Source organism: Podarcis raffonei, chromosome 3 (assembly GCF_027172205.1).
Source record: "Podarcis raffonei isolate rPodRaf1 chromosome 3, rPodRaf1.pri, whole genome shotgun sequence".
Taxonomy (NCBI): domain Eukaryota; kingdom Metazoa; phylum Chordata; class Lepidosauria; order Squamata; family Lacertidae; genus Podarcis; species Podarcis raffonei.
In genome coordinates this window covers 63242975-63265445 of record NC_070604.1, presented here as the reverse complement: position 1 = coordinate 63265445, position 22471 = coordinate 63242975, and the positions used below count along the sequence as shown (strand labels likewise).

Genomic DNA, 22471 nt, shown 5'->3' with positions numbered 1-22471 from the left:
TCACTTTGAAACTGTATTATGCATACCTGTATGTGAGCCTATAGTTTTTCCTGTAGTTTCAGACAATGGAGAAGGAACCTCGTGGTTTATTTTGAGGGGACTCCCCGCTTCATTTTGAGGCTCTCTTTTTTGTTTGGTTGCCGATAAATGTGAGCGCTCACGAAATCCAGAATGTTAGTGTAGCCACGATTGGGAATGATTTGTGCTCACACACGAAAACTTAAGAAAAGAAAGGGTGACTGTTTGACCTTTTGCTCTAGCTATTGTGAGGTCAACACAAATAACCATCACAAACGCTCTTCAGATTAGATACATTGCTTTTTAGCGACTTAACATTTAGCTGATCCAAGCATGGGCATTGGATAAGCTCTGTTGCTTGAAGTGTTCACGTCTTGCTCACATCAAGTCTCTGGTGAGAACCAGCAAAACTTGAGGTTGCTCGGGACCGTACTATCTCAGCCAGAACAAGAGGCAGCTGCAGCTTTATTATACTCACGCGCCTCCCCAGAGAAGGGACTCTCCAGCTGAAAAGTCCGGAGGCCGTCCCTTTCCAGCCACCCCGCCCCTCTGTGGGAGCCCGGCTGGGTGGGTGGGGCTTTCTCCGAGGGAGCGGCTCCAGCCGCGGAAGTGCGGGGGCGGCCAACGGTGCTTTTTGCCTTGCCTTGGTTTGTTGTGGTTCGGGGTGAGGAAAATGGGGCCGGCGGAGCTCCTGGTCGCCCTGGCGGTCTTGCCGTGGGCCTTCCGCGGCGGGTCTGGCGCGCTGGCACTGCCGGAGAAAGGTACCGTGGGAGGGGAACGGGCCCGGGTTCGGCCTCCTCCTGAAGCGAGGCGCCGCCGGAGCCTGGCGCATTGTTCAGCGCGGCTGGCTCTGCGAATTCGACTCTTAGAGATTCCTGGATTAAGAGGCCTGGGCTATAGGTTTAGGATCTGGTTTCCGGAATGAGTTTTCCGGTATGCCAAAGCTCGGTTGGTTCAACGCTGGTCATTTTTGCTCGCTTCTGGTCTTGGTAGCGGCGCGCCTTCTCCACGCTTCCCTCTTTGGATTTTACGCATGGTCCGCTCGTCCCGTAGGTTAAGTATTCCGAAGGAGGCATCATCTCTAGTTACCGATCTTCGTTGCAAAGTCGACCGGGCACTTTGAAACACACGGGAAAGCCCCCCTTTGAAACCGGCCCATTCGTAATAGGCTGCCCCCAAAATATGGGGACATTATTTATCCGTGACAAATTTATTTGTTCATTGCGTTTTTATATCCCACATGTTGTGTGTATGCACGATTTCGTATCAGGTATGCACGAAAGACACTATGCCCATCCCACGGCCATTCTAGGCTTCGAGTGAGTCACGGTTTGTTAGAACTGATTGTGAGGCCTCAAATCCGTACAGCCGAATACAGTATACTGAACTAAGTTGATCTGCCTTGCCAGCCAGCACTGCGTTTACTTCCCACATATCGTCAAATATGCTTCCAAGTCACAGAGTTTTAAGTGACTTTAGACCCCTGCTTGTGTTTGGCTCTTCTGTAAGGCTTTGTGATTTGGAAAATGTTTGTGATTTTCTTTTTTCATCCTGTATTGCATTATAGAAGAAGTAGGTTCTCTGGTACTTATTCATACAAGGAAGTAGATAAGGAAGTTGATTCTTGTATTTTAATATTTTGCTGGAAGCCGCCCCGAGTGGCTGGGGAAACCCAGCCAGATGGGTGGGGTATAAATAATAAATTATTTATTATTAGAGTTAAGCAACATGGTATAAGCAGATTTACTTAAGTTACAGTAAATATGCCACATAGCATGTGAGTTGTATGCCCAACTGTGTTGCCAAGATTTTTGTTGCTATAGGTGAGACAATTTTCAGTCAGAAACTTCCACAACTCAGAAGATCTCCTTTTGCTGTGCTGATCCACAATGAAGCATTCTGTGATAAATTCCCAGTTCATGCAGATTCTACATTATATTTTTTAAAAATAAAAGTATTTCTCTACCGCTGTATCATGTATCACAACAGTTTACAGCAATATAAAAGCATACAATAAATCCATTAAAAAAATACTGTAGAACAAAGGACCTGGTTAGTGCCCAGTGTTAACTGTGTGCTCACACTCAAACTAGCACACAATAACCTGCAAGGGGTCTGTGACTGAATTGTGAGAAATTTTTGCCAAAAGGCCACACCCAGTGGCTTCTTTTATTAGTTTTCCAATTATAACCCAATTATACAATACCAAATAGTTCCAAATTAATACAGTTTCATTAAAGTGAGAACTCTTAAACTGGGACAGGGCCAGTCATGGAAGTCAAATGTTGTGTCCAGCGTAATATATTTCAGTGCTATTCTTTTTGTTATTAGAGTGAATGGCAGTCTTTAACTTAATGTGAGAGAAAGTAAAGTGAACCTACCCTTTAGTTTATTTACAAATGCCCCAAGTCCTAAATTTTTCAGCCATGCATATTTTTATTGTGATACGGCCTTTAGCACTGTATTTGCTGTGGATTTTTTGCTCCCAAACTGGCCGTGTAAAAGGCTGTTAGTGCTTAGGTATGAATCATTAGGTATATCAGTGTGATATTATGTCACCCTTTGTCATAGCTGTCAACGTTTCCCCTTTTTTAAGGGAAATTCTCTTATTCCGAATAGGATTCCTCGCAAGAAAAGGGAAAAGTTGACAGCTATGCCGTTTGTTGACCCTAATGTTTCAGACTACAGTTCCCATCAGCCACAGCTATTACAGCTGTGCTGGTTGGGCTGATGGGAGTAGTAGTCCAAAAACACAGAGAGGGCACGACATTGTTAAAGACTGTATTAGGCATATAAAGTTATAGATTAATCAGAGTAACACCTGGGTTTGTTTGCTCATGATGGTGCATGTGATCAAGGGATACATGGGGCTACCTTTGAAGGTGACTTGGAAACTACAGAATGCGGAAACTAGACTGATGACTGGGAGCGGCTGTCGAGACCATATAACACCAGTCCTGAAAAATCTTCATTGGCTCACAGTACAATTCAAAGTGTTGGTGCTGACCTTTAAAGCCCTAAACGGCTTCAGTCCTGTATACCTTAAGGAGCGTCTCCACCCCCATCATCCAGCCTGGACACTGAGGTCCAGTGCCGAGGGCCTTCTGGCGGTTCCCTCACTGCGAGAAATGAGGTTACAGGGAACCAGGCAGAGGGCCTTCTTGGTAGTGGCGCCTGCCCTTTGGAACGCCCTGCCATCAGATGTCAAGGCAATAAACAACTATTTTACTTTTAAAAGACAACTGAAGGCAGCCCTGTTTAGGGGAGTTTTTAATGTCTGATGCTGTATTGTTTTTAATATTCAGTTGGCAGCCGCCCAGAGTGGCTGGGGAAACCCAGCCAGATGGGCGGGGTATAAATAATAAATTATTATAATATTATTATTATAGGCATGGACTGAAGCATAGTTAAGCAGGGATGTGTGCAGGGGTGAGGCTGCAGAGTAGATGTGCACTTTTGCTCTCTACACCTGTGCCCTGGGGGGGGACCACCACACAGTATTGATATGGGGCCTTCAGCAGTTGTACAGTTGATCCAGACAATGATAATCAATAAATCTTGCACTCTGCAAGTTAAGCACACTAGGCTGCTAAACCAACTTGTCCATAAAGGTCACTTAAAATCAGCTGGCCCTGGACCCATGAAATGAATGTAAACTCTTTCTTTTCACAATACTTCTGAATTCTAAAGATATGTTATTAGTGTTAACCTATTGAATCAGTCATATAGGGACGCGGGTGGCGCTGTGGGTAAAACCTCAGCGCCTAGGACTTGCCGATTGTCAGGTCGGCGGTTCGAATCCCCGCGGCGGGGTGCGCTCCCGTTGCTCGGTCCCAGCGCCTGCCAACCTAGCAGTTCGAAAGCACCCCCGGGTGCAAGTAGATAAATAGGGACCGCTTACTAGCGGGAAGGTAAACGGCGTTTCCGTGTGCTGCGCTGGCTCGCCAGATGCAGCTTGTCACACTGGCCACGTGACCCGGAAGTGTCTTCAGACAGGGCTGGCCCCCGGCCTCTTAAGCGAGATGGGCGCACAACCCCAGAGTCAGACACGACTGGCCCATACAGGCAGGGGTACCTTTACCTTTACCTTATTGAATCAGTCTAGTAAGATCTCCACACAACCTCTGTATCAGGACTCACAGGCTGCCTCTGTTCCACCAAGCAACTTTTTGCAGTCTTTAAGACCCTCAAATTTGTCATCTGTTGTTGTTCTAATGTGCTTTTAGTTTGTTAATTTTACTCATGTGGGTTTCCTACTGTGATGCCATGAGCTCTCCAAAATTTGTCAAGATTTTAATTTTTTGATGAGTGCTTCCATAGGTCTCCTGTGACATTGACTCCAAAAGATTGTGAGTCCCCAATGGCCCCACTAAATTTGATACTGTATTTAAAAAATAATACTGACTACTCTGTGACGCCATGATGTCAGATTTGTGTGTGTGTGTGTGTGTGTGTGACATCTCTAAGATCCCTCAAATTTTTTATTCCATAAGAATTTAACCAGGAAGGATAAAAATTGATTTAAAATAGTGTAGTCTTTTGGAAAGAAGCTTTTAAAACTGTTCTCACCATGGCCACTTTTGCATTTGGGCTGCCATGTTCATCTTGACATACATGCTCTGAAGAATTGACTATGGTTCAAGGTGGCCTTTGACCCTTTAGGAAGGCATGAGGAACAGATGTGGAGCAAGTATTTGAAGAGGCACTCGGGAAAGCACTTGGAACTTTAGTTGCGTATTTTCTGGAAATATGTTGGAGATCCCCAGCTTAGTATCATTTAGCAGCTGGTGTGCTTGTAGCTGCAAAACAATTGTGTAACTCAAGTTTGGAAGGCCTCTAAGGAATAAAGGTACCCCTGCCCGTACGGGCCAGTCGTGACCGACTCTAGGGTTGCGCGCTCATCTCGCTCAAGAGGCCGGGAGCCGGCGCCGTCCAAAGACACTTCCGGGTCACGTGGCCAGCATGACAAAGCTGCAGCTGCCAAGCCAGCACCAGCACCGCACACGGAAACGCCCCCCGCCGCGGGGATTCGAACCACCGACCTTACGATCAGCAAGTCCTAGGCACTGAGGTTTTACCCACAGCGCCACCCGCTCCGCTCTAAGGAATAGTTGTTTACTAAAAGCTAGGAACTTTTAGCTTCACATAGTGCATCCTCCTGAGTGTGGAAAGGATATTGTCAGCTTAGCGAACTGTCCTTTTCTTCCTTTTGCTTACACTCCTGAAAAGTTTAAAAGATGGCTCCATGATAGAGATAAGTATTATGTTGCCTGCTTTAATGAAAGGTGGATTATCTCTACAACTAAGTAAAATGTATCTTCCCTTTTATCCAGTGGAAGACTCAAAGGCATTCATTTGGAACTTAAAATGTTGCACCTACATTGCACAATATGAGTAAAAACATAACTTGTGGGTGCCAGTGCAAGAGGAATTCCTGGCTATATTTTACAGTTGTAGATGAAGCATCCTGTGGGGTTTAACAAGATCAAGCAGGCTTTCTCCCGGGCAGACACCTGTCTGACAACACGAGAAATATAATTAATATCTTAGAAAAATTACAAGTGAATATTAATACTAAATCAGTTTTGATATTTGTAGACGCGGAGAAAGCTTTTGACAACATTTCTTGGAGTTTTATGAAGAAGAATCTCCAGGGGATGAGGGTTGGTCAAGGTTTTGGAAATGGTATAGGTGCAATTTATTCAGAACAAAAGGCCAAACTAATTGTTAATAATGTGGTGACGGAGGAATTTAAGATAGAGAAAGGGACACGACAAGGTTGCCCAATTTCCCCATTGCTCTTTATTTCGGTCCTGGAGATTCTCCTAAATATGATCAGAAGGGACCAATTGGTTAAAGGTATACAAGTCGGAGCCAAACAGTACAAATTGAAAGCATTTGCAGATGATCTAGTACTGACATTACAGGAGCCAGAATCTAGTACTAAAAGAGTATTGGAACTGATTCAAGAATTTGGTCAGGTTGCAGGATTCAAGTTGAACAAGTTAAAAACTAAGGTTTTAGAGAAAAATCTAAAACCGATTGAGAAAGAGAGGTTTCAGAAGGAGACAGGTTTAACACTGGTTAAGAAAGTAAAATACCTGGGGGTTAATATGACTGCTAAGAACGTGAATTTATTTAAAGATAACTATGAAAAATGTTGGTCAGAAGTGAAAAAGGATTTAGAAATATGGTCAAATTTGAAGCTTTCTTTGCTAGGCCGTATTGATGCTATAAAAATGAATGTATTGCCAAGAATGTTGTTTTTGTTTCAATCATTGCAAATTTTGGATAAAATGGACTGTTTCAAGAAGTGACAGAGAGATATTTCCAGCTTTGTCTGGCAGGGCAAGAAGCCCAGAATAAAATTTAAAATACTAACCGATGCAAAAGAGGTGGATTTGCCCTGCCAGACCTTAAACTTTACTATGAATCAGCTGCATTTTGCTGGCTGAAAGAATGGCTGCTTCTTGAGAACACAGACATTTTGGATTTAGAAGGTTTCAATAATGTATTTGGGTGGCATGCATATTTGTGGTTATGATAAGGTTAAAGCACATAAAGCATTTAAAAACCATATTGTCAGGAAAGCATTGTTCAATGTCTGGATAAGATATAAAGACCTACTTGAAAATAAAACCCCAAGGTGGTTATCACCGATGGAAGCGAAGGCTCAGAAAAAGCTCAATATGGAGGCCAAATGGCCGAAATATTGGGAGATTTTGGAACAAGAAGGAGATAAATTGAAATTGCAGAGCTTTGAGAAACTAAAAGACAAAGTGCGATATTGGCTTCATTATTATCAAATAAGGGAGGCTTACAATTTGGACAAGAAAATTGGCTTCCAGGTGGAAAAATCAAAATTGGAAACAGAACTGTTAGATCCCAAAACTAAGATATTATCAAGAATGTATAACTTGCTGTTAAAATGGAATACTCAGGATGAAACGGTGAAATCTGCTATGATAAAATGGGCACAAGATGTCGGACATAACATTATGTTGGCTGACTGGGAACAGTTATGGACCACAGGTATGAAATTTACGGCATGTAATGCCTTAAGAGAGAATATTATGAAAATGATATACAGGTGGTACATGACACCAGTCAAGCTTGCAAAAATCTATCATTTGCCCGATAATAAATGTTGGAAATGTAAAGAAAATGAAGGTACATTCTTTCACCTTCGGTGGACGTGCCCAAGGATTAAGGCTTTCTGGGAGATGATCTATAATGAAATGAAAAAGGTACTTAAATATACCTTCCTGAAGAAACCAGAGGCCTTTCTCCTGGGCATGGTCAGCCAATTGGTGCCAAAGAAGGATAGAACTTTCTTTATGTATGCAACAACAGCAGCAAGAATACTCATCGCAAAGTATTGGAAGACACAAGATCTACCCACCCGGGAAGAATGGCAGATGAAGGTGATGGACTACATGGAACTGGCGGAAATGACTGGCAGAATCCGAGACCAGGGAGAAGAGTCGGTAGAAGAAGATTGGAAGAAATTTAAAGATTATCTACGGAAACACTGTAAAATTAAGGAATGTTAGAAGGATGCTGGAAAGAAGATATGTGGTTTTAGCAATAATGTTATAAAGTGGTATGTAAAAATGGATTGTTAACAGGTAAAAATGTAAAGTTACATTATATCAAGATAAAATATTAAGATAAAAGCAAAAATGGTAAGGACTTGCTGAAACAACTATTGAACTAGAATACAAAAAAGGGAGGTGTGAGGAGGTCAGGGAAACAAGCAAATGAAAGATAAGACATGGAAAGACTGATTTGTTTTTAATTGTTTTTATTTTTCTGTATTTTGTATTTTTTGTTTCCTTTTTTTCTTTTCATTTTTGTAACCTCTTTGAAACTTTAATAAATATTATTTTAAAAAAAAGAACCAAGTTTGGTTTCCTCTCTCCCCCCCCCCGCAAAAAAAATCCATTTTTCCTCAAGTCATGTGTTTTAGATCATACGCCTGAGGCAAGGATGATCTTACAGCTGATTTTTTTTTTAAAGTGCTCTGAGAGCCTCTCTCTTTCTTCCTAAAAAGCAGTGTGTAAATAATTTTAATTCGGGGTGGTTTTTAGTAGTTAATTCATAGTGAGGGAAGTAGCTTACCAACCTCAAGCTGTCTGTGCCACCTTGGTTCATGCAGGGTGGTACAATTTTTGAAGGCTGGTATCATTGCAGGGCTACAGTTGGTATATTTGTAGAAATTTTCAGTGGAATTAGACCTACTGACATGTGTCCTGAAATGCATAGTGGGCTGAGTGCAGGCAGGACAGACCTCCTTTGCTTCCATGCATTTGACATAAGGTGAGAATAAGCTGTAGGTGCCCACATCCTCACATGCAATCCCCTCCATCCAGATTTCAGGCATAGAGGTTGGACATTTCCTACATGTATAGGAATGCACATGTATGTGACATGTGGGAGGCTGCAGAAACACACAGGGCAATCCTGCTGTCCACCCCACCCCCGGTGTGTTCTGTTTATATCCTTCTGCTAGAATTATAAATAGTCATTTGGTTGGCTGCTTTCAAAATTCATTTAATTCAGTTGCATCAAAGCAGTAATAACCTTTGTCTTTTCAGTGCCTTCACCAACCAATATTGTCATAGATTCATATAATTTGAACACCTCTGTTCAGTGGGATTACAAGAGTGTGTCTTCAAAGACACTCTTTACTGTGAGCATCCGGTGCTATGATAGGTAAGACTGTTTTGACTTTGTACCTCCCCCAAATGTTTGTTCGTTCAGTGCTGTCTTCTAATGAATCAGCAGATTAACAAAAATAAACATTTTTTGCAATTTTATCACACTTTATTAATTTGAATATGAATTTTGAATGTTTTCTTTTCTTTTGTTTTACATAGGGCTGGTGACGTGGAAGTTGATAACTGTGTAAACATAACACAACACTATTGTGACATCACCCACGAGGTTGATGAGTCGTGTGATACATTCTGGGTGAAGGTTAAAGCTCTTAATGGACTGCATGAATCTGACTATACATGTTCAGACCGATATCATGTGTTCGAGAATGGTAAGTTGTCATTGAAATATGTAAGGATCTTGAGTACGGGCTATCCTTTGTAATGGGGCTAGGGAATCTCCAGGCTGCAGGGCAATCAGAGGCTCACATGTGGGTTCAACTTAGCCCACAAGGTTGCAGTTTGCAGGTGCTCCTATATTTGACATGGTCACTGGAGGCTAAGGTGGCATTTTTTTCCACTCTAGCATGTTCACCAGCTACGATCCCTTTTGGACAAAGGTGATCTGGCCACTATATTCCATGCTCTGGTAATTTCCAGATTGGATTACTGAAATGCGCTCTATGTGGGGCTACCCTTGATGACTCAGAAACTTCAGTTGGTCCAAAAGGCAGCAACCAGATTACTGACTGGGGTTCTATTTAGATCTCATACAACTGTGTTTTAAAACAGTTGCAGTGGTTCCCAGTTTGTTTCTGGGCCCAATTCAAGGGGCACTCACATTGCTGTTTAAAGCCTTAAACAACTCAGGCCCCCGATATCTGAAAGACTGTCTCCTTTCCTACAGACTCTCTATGGTGCTGAGACCAGGCAGAAAAGGCCGTCTTGGTAGTTCTAAGGCTGGGGGGGGGCAGGAGAGGGCTTTCTGTGTGGCAGCCCCTAAGCTGTGGAACTACCTACCCACACAGGTGTGCCTCGCACCTTCATTGTACTGTTTAAACACCTGCACCTACAGGTGTTTTCAGGACCCACCTTATTTTTATGGTTGTGGATTGTTTTAAATTGTCCGTAATGTTCTTTTAATGTTGTAACCTATCCTGGGATGTTAAGGTGAAGGGTGGGTGGTACTACTACTGTTATTGTTATTGTTATTATTTTCCCCAAACCACACCTAGCCACACATCAACTGTTACTGATTATGCCAGCTGAAGGGCAGACAGTCAGGGTTTAATACTTCACTGGTTGTCAAGTTCCCAGCAGGGAGCAAGATCACAGAGCAGGATTAAATCTAGTTATAGGTAGGTAGCCGTGTTGGCCTGCTGTAGTCAAAACAAAATAAAATAAAATTCCTTCCAGTAGCACCTTAGAGACCAACTAAGTTTGTTATTGGTATGAGCTTTTATTGGTATCTGAAGAAGTGTGCATGCACACAAAAGCTCATACCAATAACAAACTTACCATAGTTGGTCTCTAAGGTGCTACTGGAAGGAACTTTTCTATCAGGATTAAATCATCATTAATCTGAGTGACAATTAAAGCCAGTGCTTTTTTTCTAGAAAAATAGGTGCCGGTACTCACCATGAAGTTGTTACAGTAAGTGCCACACTTTTTAACAATAACAAAAGTGCCAGTACTGGGTACCCTGAAAATAATAATAATAATTTATTTATACCGCACCCATCTGACTGGACTTCCCCAGCCACTCTGAGTGGTTTCCAACAAAATATTAAAATTCAGCACTGATTGTCTGAAAGCAGCTCTTGTACACGACCTTTTTGAAAGAGACTTCTGCGAAGCCTTTAAGCCTGTCCCTGCACTCCAGGTTGAGCCCCTCCAAAGGGGAGCGGCTGTCTTAAAGTCTTTTGTAAATCTCCCTCTTTTAAGTCCCCAGTCTGGGAGGCTAAGAAGCGAAGTGCAAGGTGACTTGGAAAAGGGTTTTCAAGTCTCCTTTACTCCCCTCTGAGATCAGGAACTTAAAGCGGGGAGACTCACAGAGCCCTTTGCAAGGCTTCCCTCACTCCCCTTTTAAGCCTCCAAGCTCAGGGGCTTAAGAGTGGAGCATGGGGAGTAGGCCTGGGTGATATATTGATTTATCGCCCAGGACTGGTATGAGGAGCAGACCACGATGTTGGTTTCACTTAGCGGTATATTGCTGGTGAAACCGCCACCACTCCTGAGTCCCTCTGCTAGCAGCGTCCACTGGAGGGAGTCAAGAGTTCCTTCCTCAAGTGGCCACTGCTAGCAGAGGGACTCAGGAGCAGCAGTGGTTTCACCTGCTGAGTGAAACCGCCATCCCAATCTGCCCTCATACAACACAGAGGGAGAAACAAGCTATATCAGCAAGACGGCGATACAGCTTGTTCCTTCCTCTGCGTCTTTAAACTGCTCAACTGAGTGTACAGCTGCCCTTGCTTTGATTGAGCAGTTAAAGGAGCCCCCACCCTGGCACTGTCTCCCACAAGCCAGTGGTGGGGTGGAGGCTCTGAAACTGCTCCGCTGAGAGGAGCATAGTTGCCACTCCTCAGCTGAGCAGTTTAACATCCCCCCCCCATCTGAGACAGCCCCGGTGCTCTCGCAGCTCACACATGAATGGCAAAAGCATCGGGGCTGCTTTAACTGCTTGCTGTGGGGAGCAGCAACCCTCTCCCCTTAGCTGAGCAGCGCAAACAACTGCGTTGTCCCAGTCTGCAAGCCTGGGTGAAACTGCCTCAGCTCTTGCCAGCGCATCTTGTTTTTTCAGCATTCTGGTATATCGCCAACCCCCGCGGTGTTTGGCTGGCAATACACCGTGATGTCGAAAAGCTGATATCGCCCAGCCCTAAGGGGGAGATGTGTGTAGCACAGGTGAGCAGCCTATGACAAATAGTACCTGCCTCCAATTAAAATGGCTTTGTTAATGCTCCAATTATGATTCATGTGGGATAGCTTCACAATTTCCATACTGAATATCTTCACGGGTTGTCGATTCTCTCTATTGATTATCATTTTAATTACTTCTGTAGTACTTCACAGAGTTAAAAAAAAGTATAGTTGTTATTCTTGCAGCACAACACTTTGAGGTATATTAAGAGAGTGGCGTGGCCCAGGCAGCCTGATCCCTACATACAGTAGAATTTCAGCCAATACAAGTGGGCTGAGGGTTGCATTCTGTCCACAAGTTGTTCCCCAGATAAGATCTGATGATTCACCCATACTGCTTCAATACGCTGATAAATGTTTAAAGTTCTCTGTAGCTAACTTTCTTGCATTGCAGTACTGTGAACTGTTTGATATTAATAGGAAAAGCTTAACTGTTTCAGGCCGAATAGCACCACCAAAATTTAATATCTACATTGAGAATCATCTAATAATAGTTGAGACTGAAGTTCCTCTCACTCCATATGGCAAGAAGATCCCACTTACTTTAAGGGCAAACATCACAGACTTCACCTCCAGAGTGTTCCTTTGGGAAAAAGGACAGCCGAAAAAGGTATATTTAAGACTATCAACTTCTCTCCCTAATGTAGAGGCTGTTTTTGATGTGATGCTCAGAGAACAATTTCAGCATAGTTCTGATGAGCTTCACTTCTCCAGCGGGCACATGAAGTATATTCCACACACTTTTTAGGAAACTGGAAGTTGCCTAATGGCTGGACTTCTGGGTGTGCTTTGTTTCCTGTTTCCTGCTGTATACTTCATATTCTTGAGCTGTGAAGGGTCATCCTGTTTTTCTTCTTGATATTAGTATGGGGAAGGTAAAGGCCTGAAAAAAAAATGTGTTTCTTTCAAAGTGTGTGCTTTCTTCTCTCAATCTACAAGTGTACCACTGATAGCACTATTTCCCCTTAAGGGCATAGTTGGCAAGATTTCTTTTTGATAAGTGCTGCAAACCTCAACGACATAAATTCACATGATTGACCTGTTCATTTATGCTGAAGCACTGACAGTTTTGCAATGACAGTTGGAATTCTTTACCCAAGTCATTCCTGTTACTTACTGTGTTCAGAATCTGTGTGTGTGTCTCTGAATCAGGAGTGCTGCATAGAGATTTTAATAGACAATCTCATGTGCCCTAAGACTGTTCAATGTGCTACTCATCACAGCAAGACAATTGAAAACAATACACTGAAAACAATTTATGTTAAACAGGTTTCTAAGTATTGTGTACATTAGGGTACAGTTAAAGTTTCAGTTTCCACATTTTTTTCAATAAACAAAGCTTTATCTCTTAGAGTACTGATGGTTTAATTGTGCTACAGCGGTAACAATAGTATATAGGGTCTTTTAAAATAAGGTAGTAATTTACCACACCCACACCAACACGCACCTACCTTACAAATTAAGAGAAGAAATCACCAGGGAGGAAGAGATTTGTGAAAATTATGTAGGATCCAGCTGCATATTGCCACTGAAGACTTGAAGCAGTGCTTCCACCTTGGATTAGAATAAAGGTTAAGGTAAAGGTACCGCTGACCATTAGGTCCAGTCGCGGACGAGTCTGGGGTTGCGCGCTCATCTCGCTCTATAGGCCGAGGGAGCCGGCTTTTGTCCGCAGAGAGCTTCCGGGTCATGTGGCCAGCATGACTAAGCCGCTTCTGGCGAACCAGAGCAGCGCACGGAAACACCGTTTACCTTCCCGCTGGAGCGGTGCCTATTTATCTACTTGCACTTTGACGTGCTTTAGAACTGCTAGGTTGGCAGGAGCAGGGACTGAGCAACGGGAGCTCACCCCGTTGCAGGGATTCGAACTGCCGACCTTCTAATCGACAAGCCCTAGGCTCAGTGGTTTAGACTACAGTGCCACCCGCGTCCCTCTGGATTAGAATAATAAGCACTAAAGAATGAAAATTGGGGGGGGGGAGCAGAGGAAGAAAGGGACTTGGTGAGGAAGAGAGTGCTAGCAAAATGTTGGGAACGAGTAGGGCCACATTGTGAGAGAAAAGACAAAATGAAGGACAAGAGAATGCAGGCACTTGGAAGCAAAGAGCAAAAGTTTAAAATGAATGTCATAATGAAAGGGGAGCCAGTAAAGAAGACAGAAGTGGTCAGTCCAGGAGGCAGGATGGGCAAAATGAGTAGCAGATTTGAGAACTCAAGATAGAGGGTGGAGAAGAGAACTAAGCGTGCCTGGGGAGGGAATTAGGCAAGCTTGATGCTTTAAGTAATAGAGGCAGCATAAAATCAGTGTAAACCAATGTTTTAGTTGTAGGAGGAGAAAGAATGAAATTTGGAAATATTCAACAAATGCAAAAGTCAGGATAATGTAATGGTAAAGAAGAAAAGACAGGAATTTCTGTCTCTTTTTTAAATAGACTTTTTAAAAGAGACAGTAATAATGGAACTAAAGAGGAGGAGCGGTAAAGAGGAGGAACTATAAATTAAATATATATTTCTTAGTTATTTTATGTGAAACAATTGGGGGGCAGGGCGGAATCCCAATATGTATTTTCATGTATCTAGGTATATGCACCACAATATGTTGGTCATTGATCTAAAGATACTGCAAGTCTCTTGTTCTAACACTGTGAGGCTAAATCAGTGTTTCAGGGAAAGAGAAGACAGTTGATGAGAAACAATAACATGGTTCTGTTAAGCAAAAAAACCCCAATAGCTTTTAAGAACACAAAGAGGGATGCTACATATTGAAATAGCAATGAGGTTAGAGAGAAAGGAAGAATGTGGACCAGGACCCTAATTAGTTGAAACACCACTGACACGAAGTAGGAATGGAGGTGGAGGGGAGGACAGAGGAAAGGGGGAAATGAGAAAATTGATTGCATCATGTTAGGAACAGGGAAGTAAACCACATACAGTATAAATCATGCAGTGGGGAAACAGAGATGGATAATCTGACTAATTCTAAGAACATGGAAAGAAAAATCTGGTTGTATCATGGAGCCCGTAAAAAAGGCTTTTTCTACTCTCCAAATCTTCAGTAGTAAATTAGGTTGTTAGTAGGCGGCGTTTAAATCAGCCAGCAGCCCCCTTCCTGTTTCCTTGCATATATTGTATTTACATAAACAAGTGTAACTTTTTAAAAAAGTTTTTTTGTTATTTACAGCGTCAAGAATTTGAGGCAGAGGACACATCATGTAGTGACACATCATGTACCATATCTATTCAAGTTCCTTCTTCGGAAAGCTTGTATTGTGTTTCAGTTCAAGGATTTTCAGAAGAGTTTGCCATTCAGAGTGAAGAATCTGAAGAGAGGTGTATTGACATTCCTCCTAAACACTCATCAGGTAAATAAGTTAATTCTTCATTATTTTGAAAGCCTCATAATCTGCAGAGCAGAGGATCATACAGAGGCACCAGGACAGGGGTGGGGAACCTTTCCGGCTCTATGGGCCATAGTCTTAACAAAATCTGCCTCATAAACCAAATTGGACAGGTTGGCAAGCCGGCTACCCCTTAGTCATCTGCCATCATTGTGATGTCACATGATTGACTGGGTGGGGGTAGACTGCAGCCTCCACATCTTTGCAAAAGCAGCCTCTTTCCTCCTTTACTTAGAAGTAACCACCACTGAATTCAGTGGTTACTGTGGTCACTCAGCTTCATAATTTGTAGTAGAGGAGGATCACAACTTTCACAGGGGTTAGGTTCGGAGATTGTACATATAGTCAAAACTGTGTGTAGCTAGAACAACCCTGGAATCGCTCCCACCTGACCATCCCTGCCTTTCAAGTGATGGCACACTGTGCAGGTCTTGCCTGCAGCGCAGGGTGTCAGGAGCCTCTGAGAACCCAGTAAGCAAGCCAGAGGGCTTAAAGGTGCTTTCTGCGCCAGCACTTCTCAGCTCTGCTGTGCTTGCATTTGTGTTACCACGGGTGACCAGCCACCAGGTGCATAAAGCTGCGATCATGCAAATTAAGTGTGTGCAAGTTGCATGTTGACTGTACTTGCATAGTTGTCATTCTGTCTAGATTCACAGGTGCTAGTTCAGCTTTTTCTGACTGCTCCATCTTTATAACCTCCAGCTGTTCAACTGCTGCAGTTATGGGACGGCCCACAAACACATCCAGGGAGTTCTGTGTTTCAAAATGCAGCTTCCTGGTTCCTAATTAGTGAGAGGGAACCCATGATGTCAGTCTAGCTTCTTCAGAATCGTTCTCCCACCCACACCTTCAGTAGAACTCCCTACTGATGGAAGACTGCCCATCTCAAGCTAGAAATACAGAAATCTCAAGCTACATACAGCAGTTGTACCTTGGTTTTTGAACAGCCTAGTTCTTGAACGTTTGGCTCCCAAGCGATCAAAACCCAGAAGTGACTGTTCAAGTTTTTGAATGTTCATTTGGAAGCTGCACGTCTGACAGGGCTTCCGCAGCTTCTGATTGCCTGCAGGAGCTTCCTGCAGCCAATCAGAAGCCATGCTTTGGTTTTCAAACGTTCTGGAAGTTGAACGGGCTTCTGGAACGGATTCCATTTGACTTCCAAGGTACGACTGTATAGATAGAATCTGTTTTAAACTCATTACATCATGCTCTCATGAATAACAGTGTGTGTGTGTGTGTGTGTGTGTGTGTGAGAGAGAGAGAGAGAGAGAGAGAGAGAGAGAGAGAGAGAGAGAGAGAGAGAGTGTGTGTGTCCGTCCATGTATCCAGATTGTGCTCCAGGCTGTTTTAGAAATAGCTCTGCGCTGCCAAGGAAGGACCTGTTAATTTACTAAAAAATATCTGTACTACTTTGAAATGTGTAGCATACGTATATGTGTGAATTAATAGTATTAGACCCAATGCCTTGTTATTGTATCAAATGTCTCTCTCTTTAATTTTGTAGATTTAACAGTGCCTATAACTCTAGGTGTTACTGGATTTCTTCTTTTGGCGGGAATTCTTGCAGGAATCAACAAATGTTTCAGTAAAAAACAGAGAACAATTAAACTTCCTAAGTCTCTGGTAAGTTCTCTGTAGGAGCCTAAAGCTCTTTTTTTTCATACGTTGTTGTTGTTGTTTAGTCGTTTAGTCGTGTCCAGCTCTTCGTGACCCCATGGACCAGAGCACGCCTGGCACTCCTGTCTTCCACTGCCTCCCGCAGCTTGGTCAAACTCATGCTGGTAGCTTCGAGAACACTGTCCAACCATCTCGTCCTCTGTCGTCCCCTTCTCCTTCTGCCCTCAATCTTTCCCAGCATCAGGGTCTTTTCCAGGGAATCTTCTCTTCTCATGAGGTGCCCAAAGTATTGGAGCCTCAGCTTCACGATCTGTCCTTCCAGTGAGTACTCAGGGCTGATTTCCTTAAGAATGGATAGGTTTGATCTTCTTGCAGTCCATGGGACTCTCAAGAGTCTCCTCCAGCACCATAATTCAAAAGCATCAATTCTTCGGCGATCAGCCTTCTTTATGGCCCACTCTCACTTCCATACATCACTACTGGGAAAACCATAGCTTTAACTATATGGACCTTTCTTCATATATAATGTCTTAATAGCTAACAGACTCAAATTTTATTTTGTTGGTTATCTTAGAAAACTTACATGCTGCTTTATAGCTTCCAGAGACTCCCAAAGAGGGTTGCAAATGTTTTCAAAATACAGTCATACACAATTATAATATTATGCACTATGTAGCATTCAGTAGAACACATTGAGTAAGCCAGGCATAGGCAAACTCGGCCCTCCAAATGTTTTGGGACTACAATTCCCATCATCCCTGACCACTGGTCCTGTTAGCTAGGGATGATGGGAGTTGTAGTCCCAAAACATCTGGAGGGCCGAGTTTGTCTATGCCTGGAGTAAGCAAGGACTGCTTTCTACCTAATAACCTCTGCTGTTCAGGCCCAAAGCTGAAAAAAACCTTCCGCTGCTGGTATAAAACGCTTTGACGCAGCACTGACAAAAATGTTGGGCCCGAGTGACTATTAGATGGTAGCAACAGTGTTCAGAATGCAGTGTCCATGGCATAGCAATGCATTGTGGGGAGATTAGAAATGCTGTCAGCAAGTTCAGCCACATGGGGCCCTGTACACATCTTGGTCCCTGTGGTGCCTGACACAACCTGGCAGTATTAGTAGTCAAAAGCAAAGGCCTCCACAGCCAGATTCACTGGTGTGGCGAACATTTTAACTTTTATGGCATTTATCCCATTTTTTTGTTTTAAATATCCAAATACACATTTATGTTCAAATGATGAATAAAAGATTGCAATGCATCATATCAATTTATGCAAAACATAAGATTGAGTATTTTATCTTCCATATCTTTATCTTTATCATATTCCAGTGATTTATGAACTCCCATCTTTCAGTAAGCTTATGGATTACTTGGACTTCCTTACTTCTCTTACAATTTTTATAGGGCTTATAACTAAACTTATTTGTGTTGGACTGGATTATTATATTTTGCTCTTTCTTCAGCTTGTAAACTGCCTTGTGCATAGCAATATAGAAAGGCGGTATAAAAATTAAAAGTGAAATGAAGGACAGGGAAGAAGCTGGAAGATGAGCAAACTGATGCACTCCCATGTGTTCATGCATGCTAAAACGGATGAGAAATGGGCTGTGTGTTATCTTTTGTTTCCAAGGAAAATAACTTGCCACTGATTTTTTCATTTCCTTTTTCGTTTCTTAAGGCTGCTGTGGTAAGAAACATGAACCCAGTCAACTTTGACCCCAGACCAGAAGGCAGACATGCTGTTCTTGTAACTGAACCAGACATTAAGCCAGAGTCGGATCCCTCAGGAGAGACCACTGGCCTCAGTGACTCTGACCAAGAAGCAGATACACTTCACTCTCAGAGAACTTCAAGTCTCCATGAAGGCATTATTGTGGAAATCTCTGAAGGTGAACAAAGCGCCGAAGAGAATGAAAATTATTTTAGAGACGTCAGTGGCCAAGAAGAGATGTGTAGCAGTGTTCCAAATCTGGATCTTCCCAATGCAGATGTGGAACAACCCACACTCCCAGATAGCTGCAGAAACATTTCTGGTTATGACAGGCGTTGGCTTCCTCCTGGTGTGGAAGAATGGCTGAAAACACAGAGTTCCAGTGACACACCAGAAGCCTAAGAGGTCCGTTTCTCAATCTGAGAACATTGTAAAAGAGAGAGAAGCAATTACTTTTGACTGTCACAAATATCCATTGTAAAGGTTTATAAGCACTTAGCCATATCTGAAGTATTCTGCTATGAATTTGAAGAATTGTAGAGTTGGAAGGAAGCCTGAGGGTCAACTGGTCCAACGCCCTGCAATGCAAGAATCATAATCTTTTGCTACCCCCACTGTGGGAAGCAGTATGCTTTTTTGAATACTGGCTGCAGGAAACCTCAGGATGTGAAATACTGCTGTGTTTCAGGCCCTTGTTGTGTGCTTCCTGTAGGCATCTGCTTGGCCAACTAACTGTGAGAACAGCATTCAGACCTAGATGGATCACTTGCTGCAATTTTTTACTTCTCATAATATATGTCTTTATGATGTGAAATTTGAAACTATGATTTCCCAATCCTACAAAAGGTATGTTGCAAGCTAACACTCACATATTTAAGAGTAAGCCACATTGAATCTCTTACTTCAAAGAAGACCTGACAGTTTTATTATAACCAAAGACTTAGTTTAATTGTACAGCTACATGCACACTTCTAGAGAAGGGCTTCAAATAATTTTTCTAATAATAGCTATATAGGTACAGTTAAATAAGTTTCCATAAATATCCTCAAGCATTAATTTGTAGCCGCCGCACCAACGTGCTTGGGCCTTGGTCTGTGGTCAACTGATTTTAATGCCCCTCTATCTGGATACCTTTCCCTAACTGTGCAGAGAAGATCTTTTCCGGTCTAGTGTAGTTCGCTCTTCCTTTTCTTTGGACTGAGAGTTGGAACTGATAAAAACTCTCATCTCCACATAGATGGGTGCAAATACAGGTCGCGTCCCTTGCGACTGCAAAGCCTGTGAGCTACAGCCATGTATAAAATGAAGTGTGTGTGAATTGATAGAAATTACACCACCACCCCTTGTTTGTTCTCAGATACCATGTTCACTTCTGAAAGGCATTATTATGAGCAATAGGTTCACATTAATGCATCTCCCCAAATTGCATTTTCATTTCACCCACTGGCAGGGCAGCGTTTAAAAATCTGATACTCATAACAAGACACAGCTCACTTGGAAGTGGGGGGGGGGGGAGCCTAATAGAATGACAGTAACACACCAGATGCTCCAGCCTCATAAATTAGGAAAAGATTATGCATAGCCAGCTGTACCATATAAATGCCCAGTTTTTTATACTGCACCATGACTCTTGGTGTTTATCATATGGTCTAGCATCTGGTCAGCCCTGTCCACTTCCTATATATCTGCTCTGCTTTAGGGGTTATTTATATTCAGGGCTTTCTCTCCCGTTTGTATTGTTCCTTAGTCTAGTCTACCTATAGTAAGACACAAATGTGGGCTGATAAGGGGGGGGGGGAGGGGGCCACACACCACACAAAGTCAAACAGGGACTAGACAGCAAAAAAGGGGAAGCAATGCACTAACTGGCGTCACATGGGGAACTGAATAGACGGAAGTCAGAGGATTTCTGTATAGTTTCCCTTTTTACTGCAGATTCATTGCGTATGTGCAATGCAGTGTATGCTTACCCACTGCAGGAAGAGCTGCTTGACCTTCCTAAACTAATGAACTGTTCAGCAAAATCTTCATTTCTACCTGAGATTATCAAGGCGTTTTGGGGCCATCTAAATACTGTTCTGGGTTTTTAAACAACCTACAGATAGGCTGACTCTGCAGAGCCCAAGGCTGAAGCATTCACCCATTCTGCCAGTAGTATGGTGGTGGAGATGTAACCACAGATTGGGAGGTATCTACATGTGGGGGGGCGGAGTGACCAGAAGGGCCACAGTAACTCTCTCCTGAGAGGTAGGCATTCCGCCACCTACCCACACAATAAAGCTATGATACAGGAAGTGCACTGTTTACTCTGAATTGACTCCATTAGCCCTCAGTGATGTCACAGTGCCAAATTATTGGGTTACTGAGTGTTGGGGATGCCATCGCATCTACATTGTGTTGCCTGAGATCACACTGTGAGGAAGAAGCGGTTCCAGTGGACAAAGGAAAATATATGCCAAAGCAACTACTGCCCGTTCAGCAACAAAAAAGTTCATCCTAGTTTCTTTACAAGTGGGTGATTAATATGGTGCCAGTTAAACTTCATGTTTGCAGCTTTTATTTTATTTCTGGTTAGTTCTCTGTTTATATCTGAAAGCCATATCTGTGGTTAGCCTAGGGTTTAGCACTGATCTGTAATGTGTGAGAGCCAGTGTGGTGTAGTGGTTAAGAGCGGTGGACTCAAAATCTGGTGAATCGGGTTTGCGTCTCCGCTCCTCCACATGCAGCTGCTGGGTGACCTTGGGCCAGTCACACTTCTCTGAAGTCTTTTAGCCTCACTCGCCTCACAGAGTGTTTGTTGTGGGGGAGGAAGGGAAAGGAGAATGTTAGCTGCTTTGAGACTCATTAGGGTAGTGATAAAGCAGGATATCAAATCCAAACTCCTCCTCTTCTTCTTTATCCCCCACCTCTCTGTCCTGTGACCAACATTAGCCACAAAGTTCTAAAAATGCTGGGTTTGAATTATGGGCATGGAACTTCTAATCCAAGTTTGTAATGTTAAAGCACTTTTGTACAGATTTGTTTTTAATTACATACATGTTTGTTATAAAAATATATGTGTGTGTCTTTATATTTCTTATTTTCATAAGTGACTGTTGGCTAGAAGGCAAAATAAACGTTCCTTCTGGAAGACACCAGTTATATAAATATTTCTGCATGGAATTTGTTTTGAAATAAACTTAAAAATGCAGGCACCAAAAAGGAAGAACATCTCAGTACAACAAGATCACTAATGTAAGGGGGGAAAGATGTATAGCGATAACAGTTCTTAGTAAATTCTGAATAAACTGGTGGGACACTTAAACAGCCTTAGTTCACTAAAAAGTTTAAATCATGGAAAAAATAATGCCAATAGATGGCACTCTTGTTCTGTGTTTTCCAGACTAGCATCTGGACAGTAATTTATTCCAGCTAAGGCAAGGATGCTATGATTAGTTTCTGTTCTTCACAGTAGCTACCTTATAGACATAGAAAATTTTAGTGCATATTATTAGATCAACTGTCTCTGTTAAATTGAAGAAATGTACTTGGGCTCTTTTTCTTTTTTAAATTATACTCAAACACTGCTCAGTATCTTATTTCCTTTTGTCACTTTATATGCCATGTAAGCCTCCTGAGCTGTGACGAAAACAGAACTGGAGATTTGGAGGGGGGCTCTATCCTCATCAGCAAAGTACCCTTTCGTTTGCAGAGAGCTTCCATCTCTGCAGCATTTTGGAACCTTGGCAACCTAGAGGGCTAGCTGCTTTGAATGTAACTATGCCAGTCAAGTTACCAAAAGACCTAGGAAGCTGCCTTCTACTGAGTCAGACCATCAGTACATCTAGCTCAACATTGTCTACAGGATTTCAGGAGGGTCTCTCCCAGTCCTGCTTGGAGGTGCTGAGGTTTGAACCTGGGGTCTTCTGGATGGAAAGCACATACTCTGTCACCCTTGCCGATGCAGCAGCAAGCGATTCCTTACTGTGACAGAGAAAAGGAAGAAGCCTGAGGCCACATTTCTCCATAGTTGAGAGAGAGAGAGAGAGAGAGAGAGAGATGATCTCTCGCTGTCTCCCCATCCCAGTATGCCAAACAGGTCCAAAGGAACAATTTAGACTGAAGTACAGAGAACAGACTTCATCCATGTAGATCCACCGGTATTGGTGCCTCC

At 42.8% G+C, this 22471-nt stretch overlaps 1 protein-coding gene across 1 annotated transcript; it reads left to right on the top strand.

Annotated features, from left to right (window-relative positions):
• Positions 1–515: 515 nt before the first annotated feature.
• Positions 516–21465, top strand: IFNGR1 (interferon gamma receptor 1). Its single transcript, XM_053382027.1, has 7 exons — positions 516–779; positions 8616–8733; positions 8898–9067; positions 12035–12204; positions 14776–14956; positions 16497–16615; positions 18286–21465. Exons 1-7 carry the CDS (start codon positions 692–694, stop codon positions 18718–18720), a joined length of 1281 nt encoding a protein of 426 aa, XP_053238002.1. The 5' UTR covers positions 516–691; the 3' UTR covers positions 18721–21465.
• The last annotated feature ends 1006 nt before the right edge of the window (positions 21466–22471 follow it).

Coding starts and splice junctions, on each gene's coding strand:
- IFNGR1 (XM_053382027.1), top strand. CDS start 692: ATGGGGCCGGCGGAGCTCCTGGTCGCCCTGGCGGTCTTGCCGTGGGCC. Junction 8,734..8,897: donor AGCATCCGGTGCTATGATAG/GTAAGACTGTTT, acceptor TGTTTTACATAG/GGCTGGTGACGTGGAAGTTG. Junction 16,616..18,285: donor TTAAACTTCCTAAGTCTCTG/GTAAGTTCTCTG, acceptor TCGTTTCTTAAG/GCTGCTGTGGTAAGAAACAT.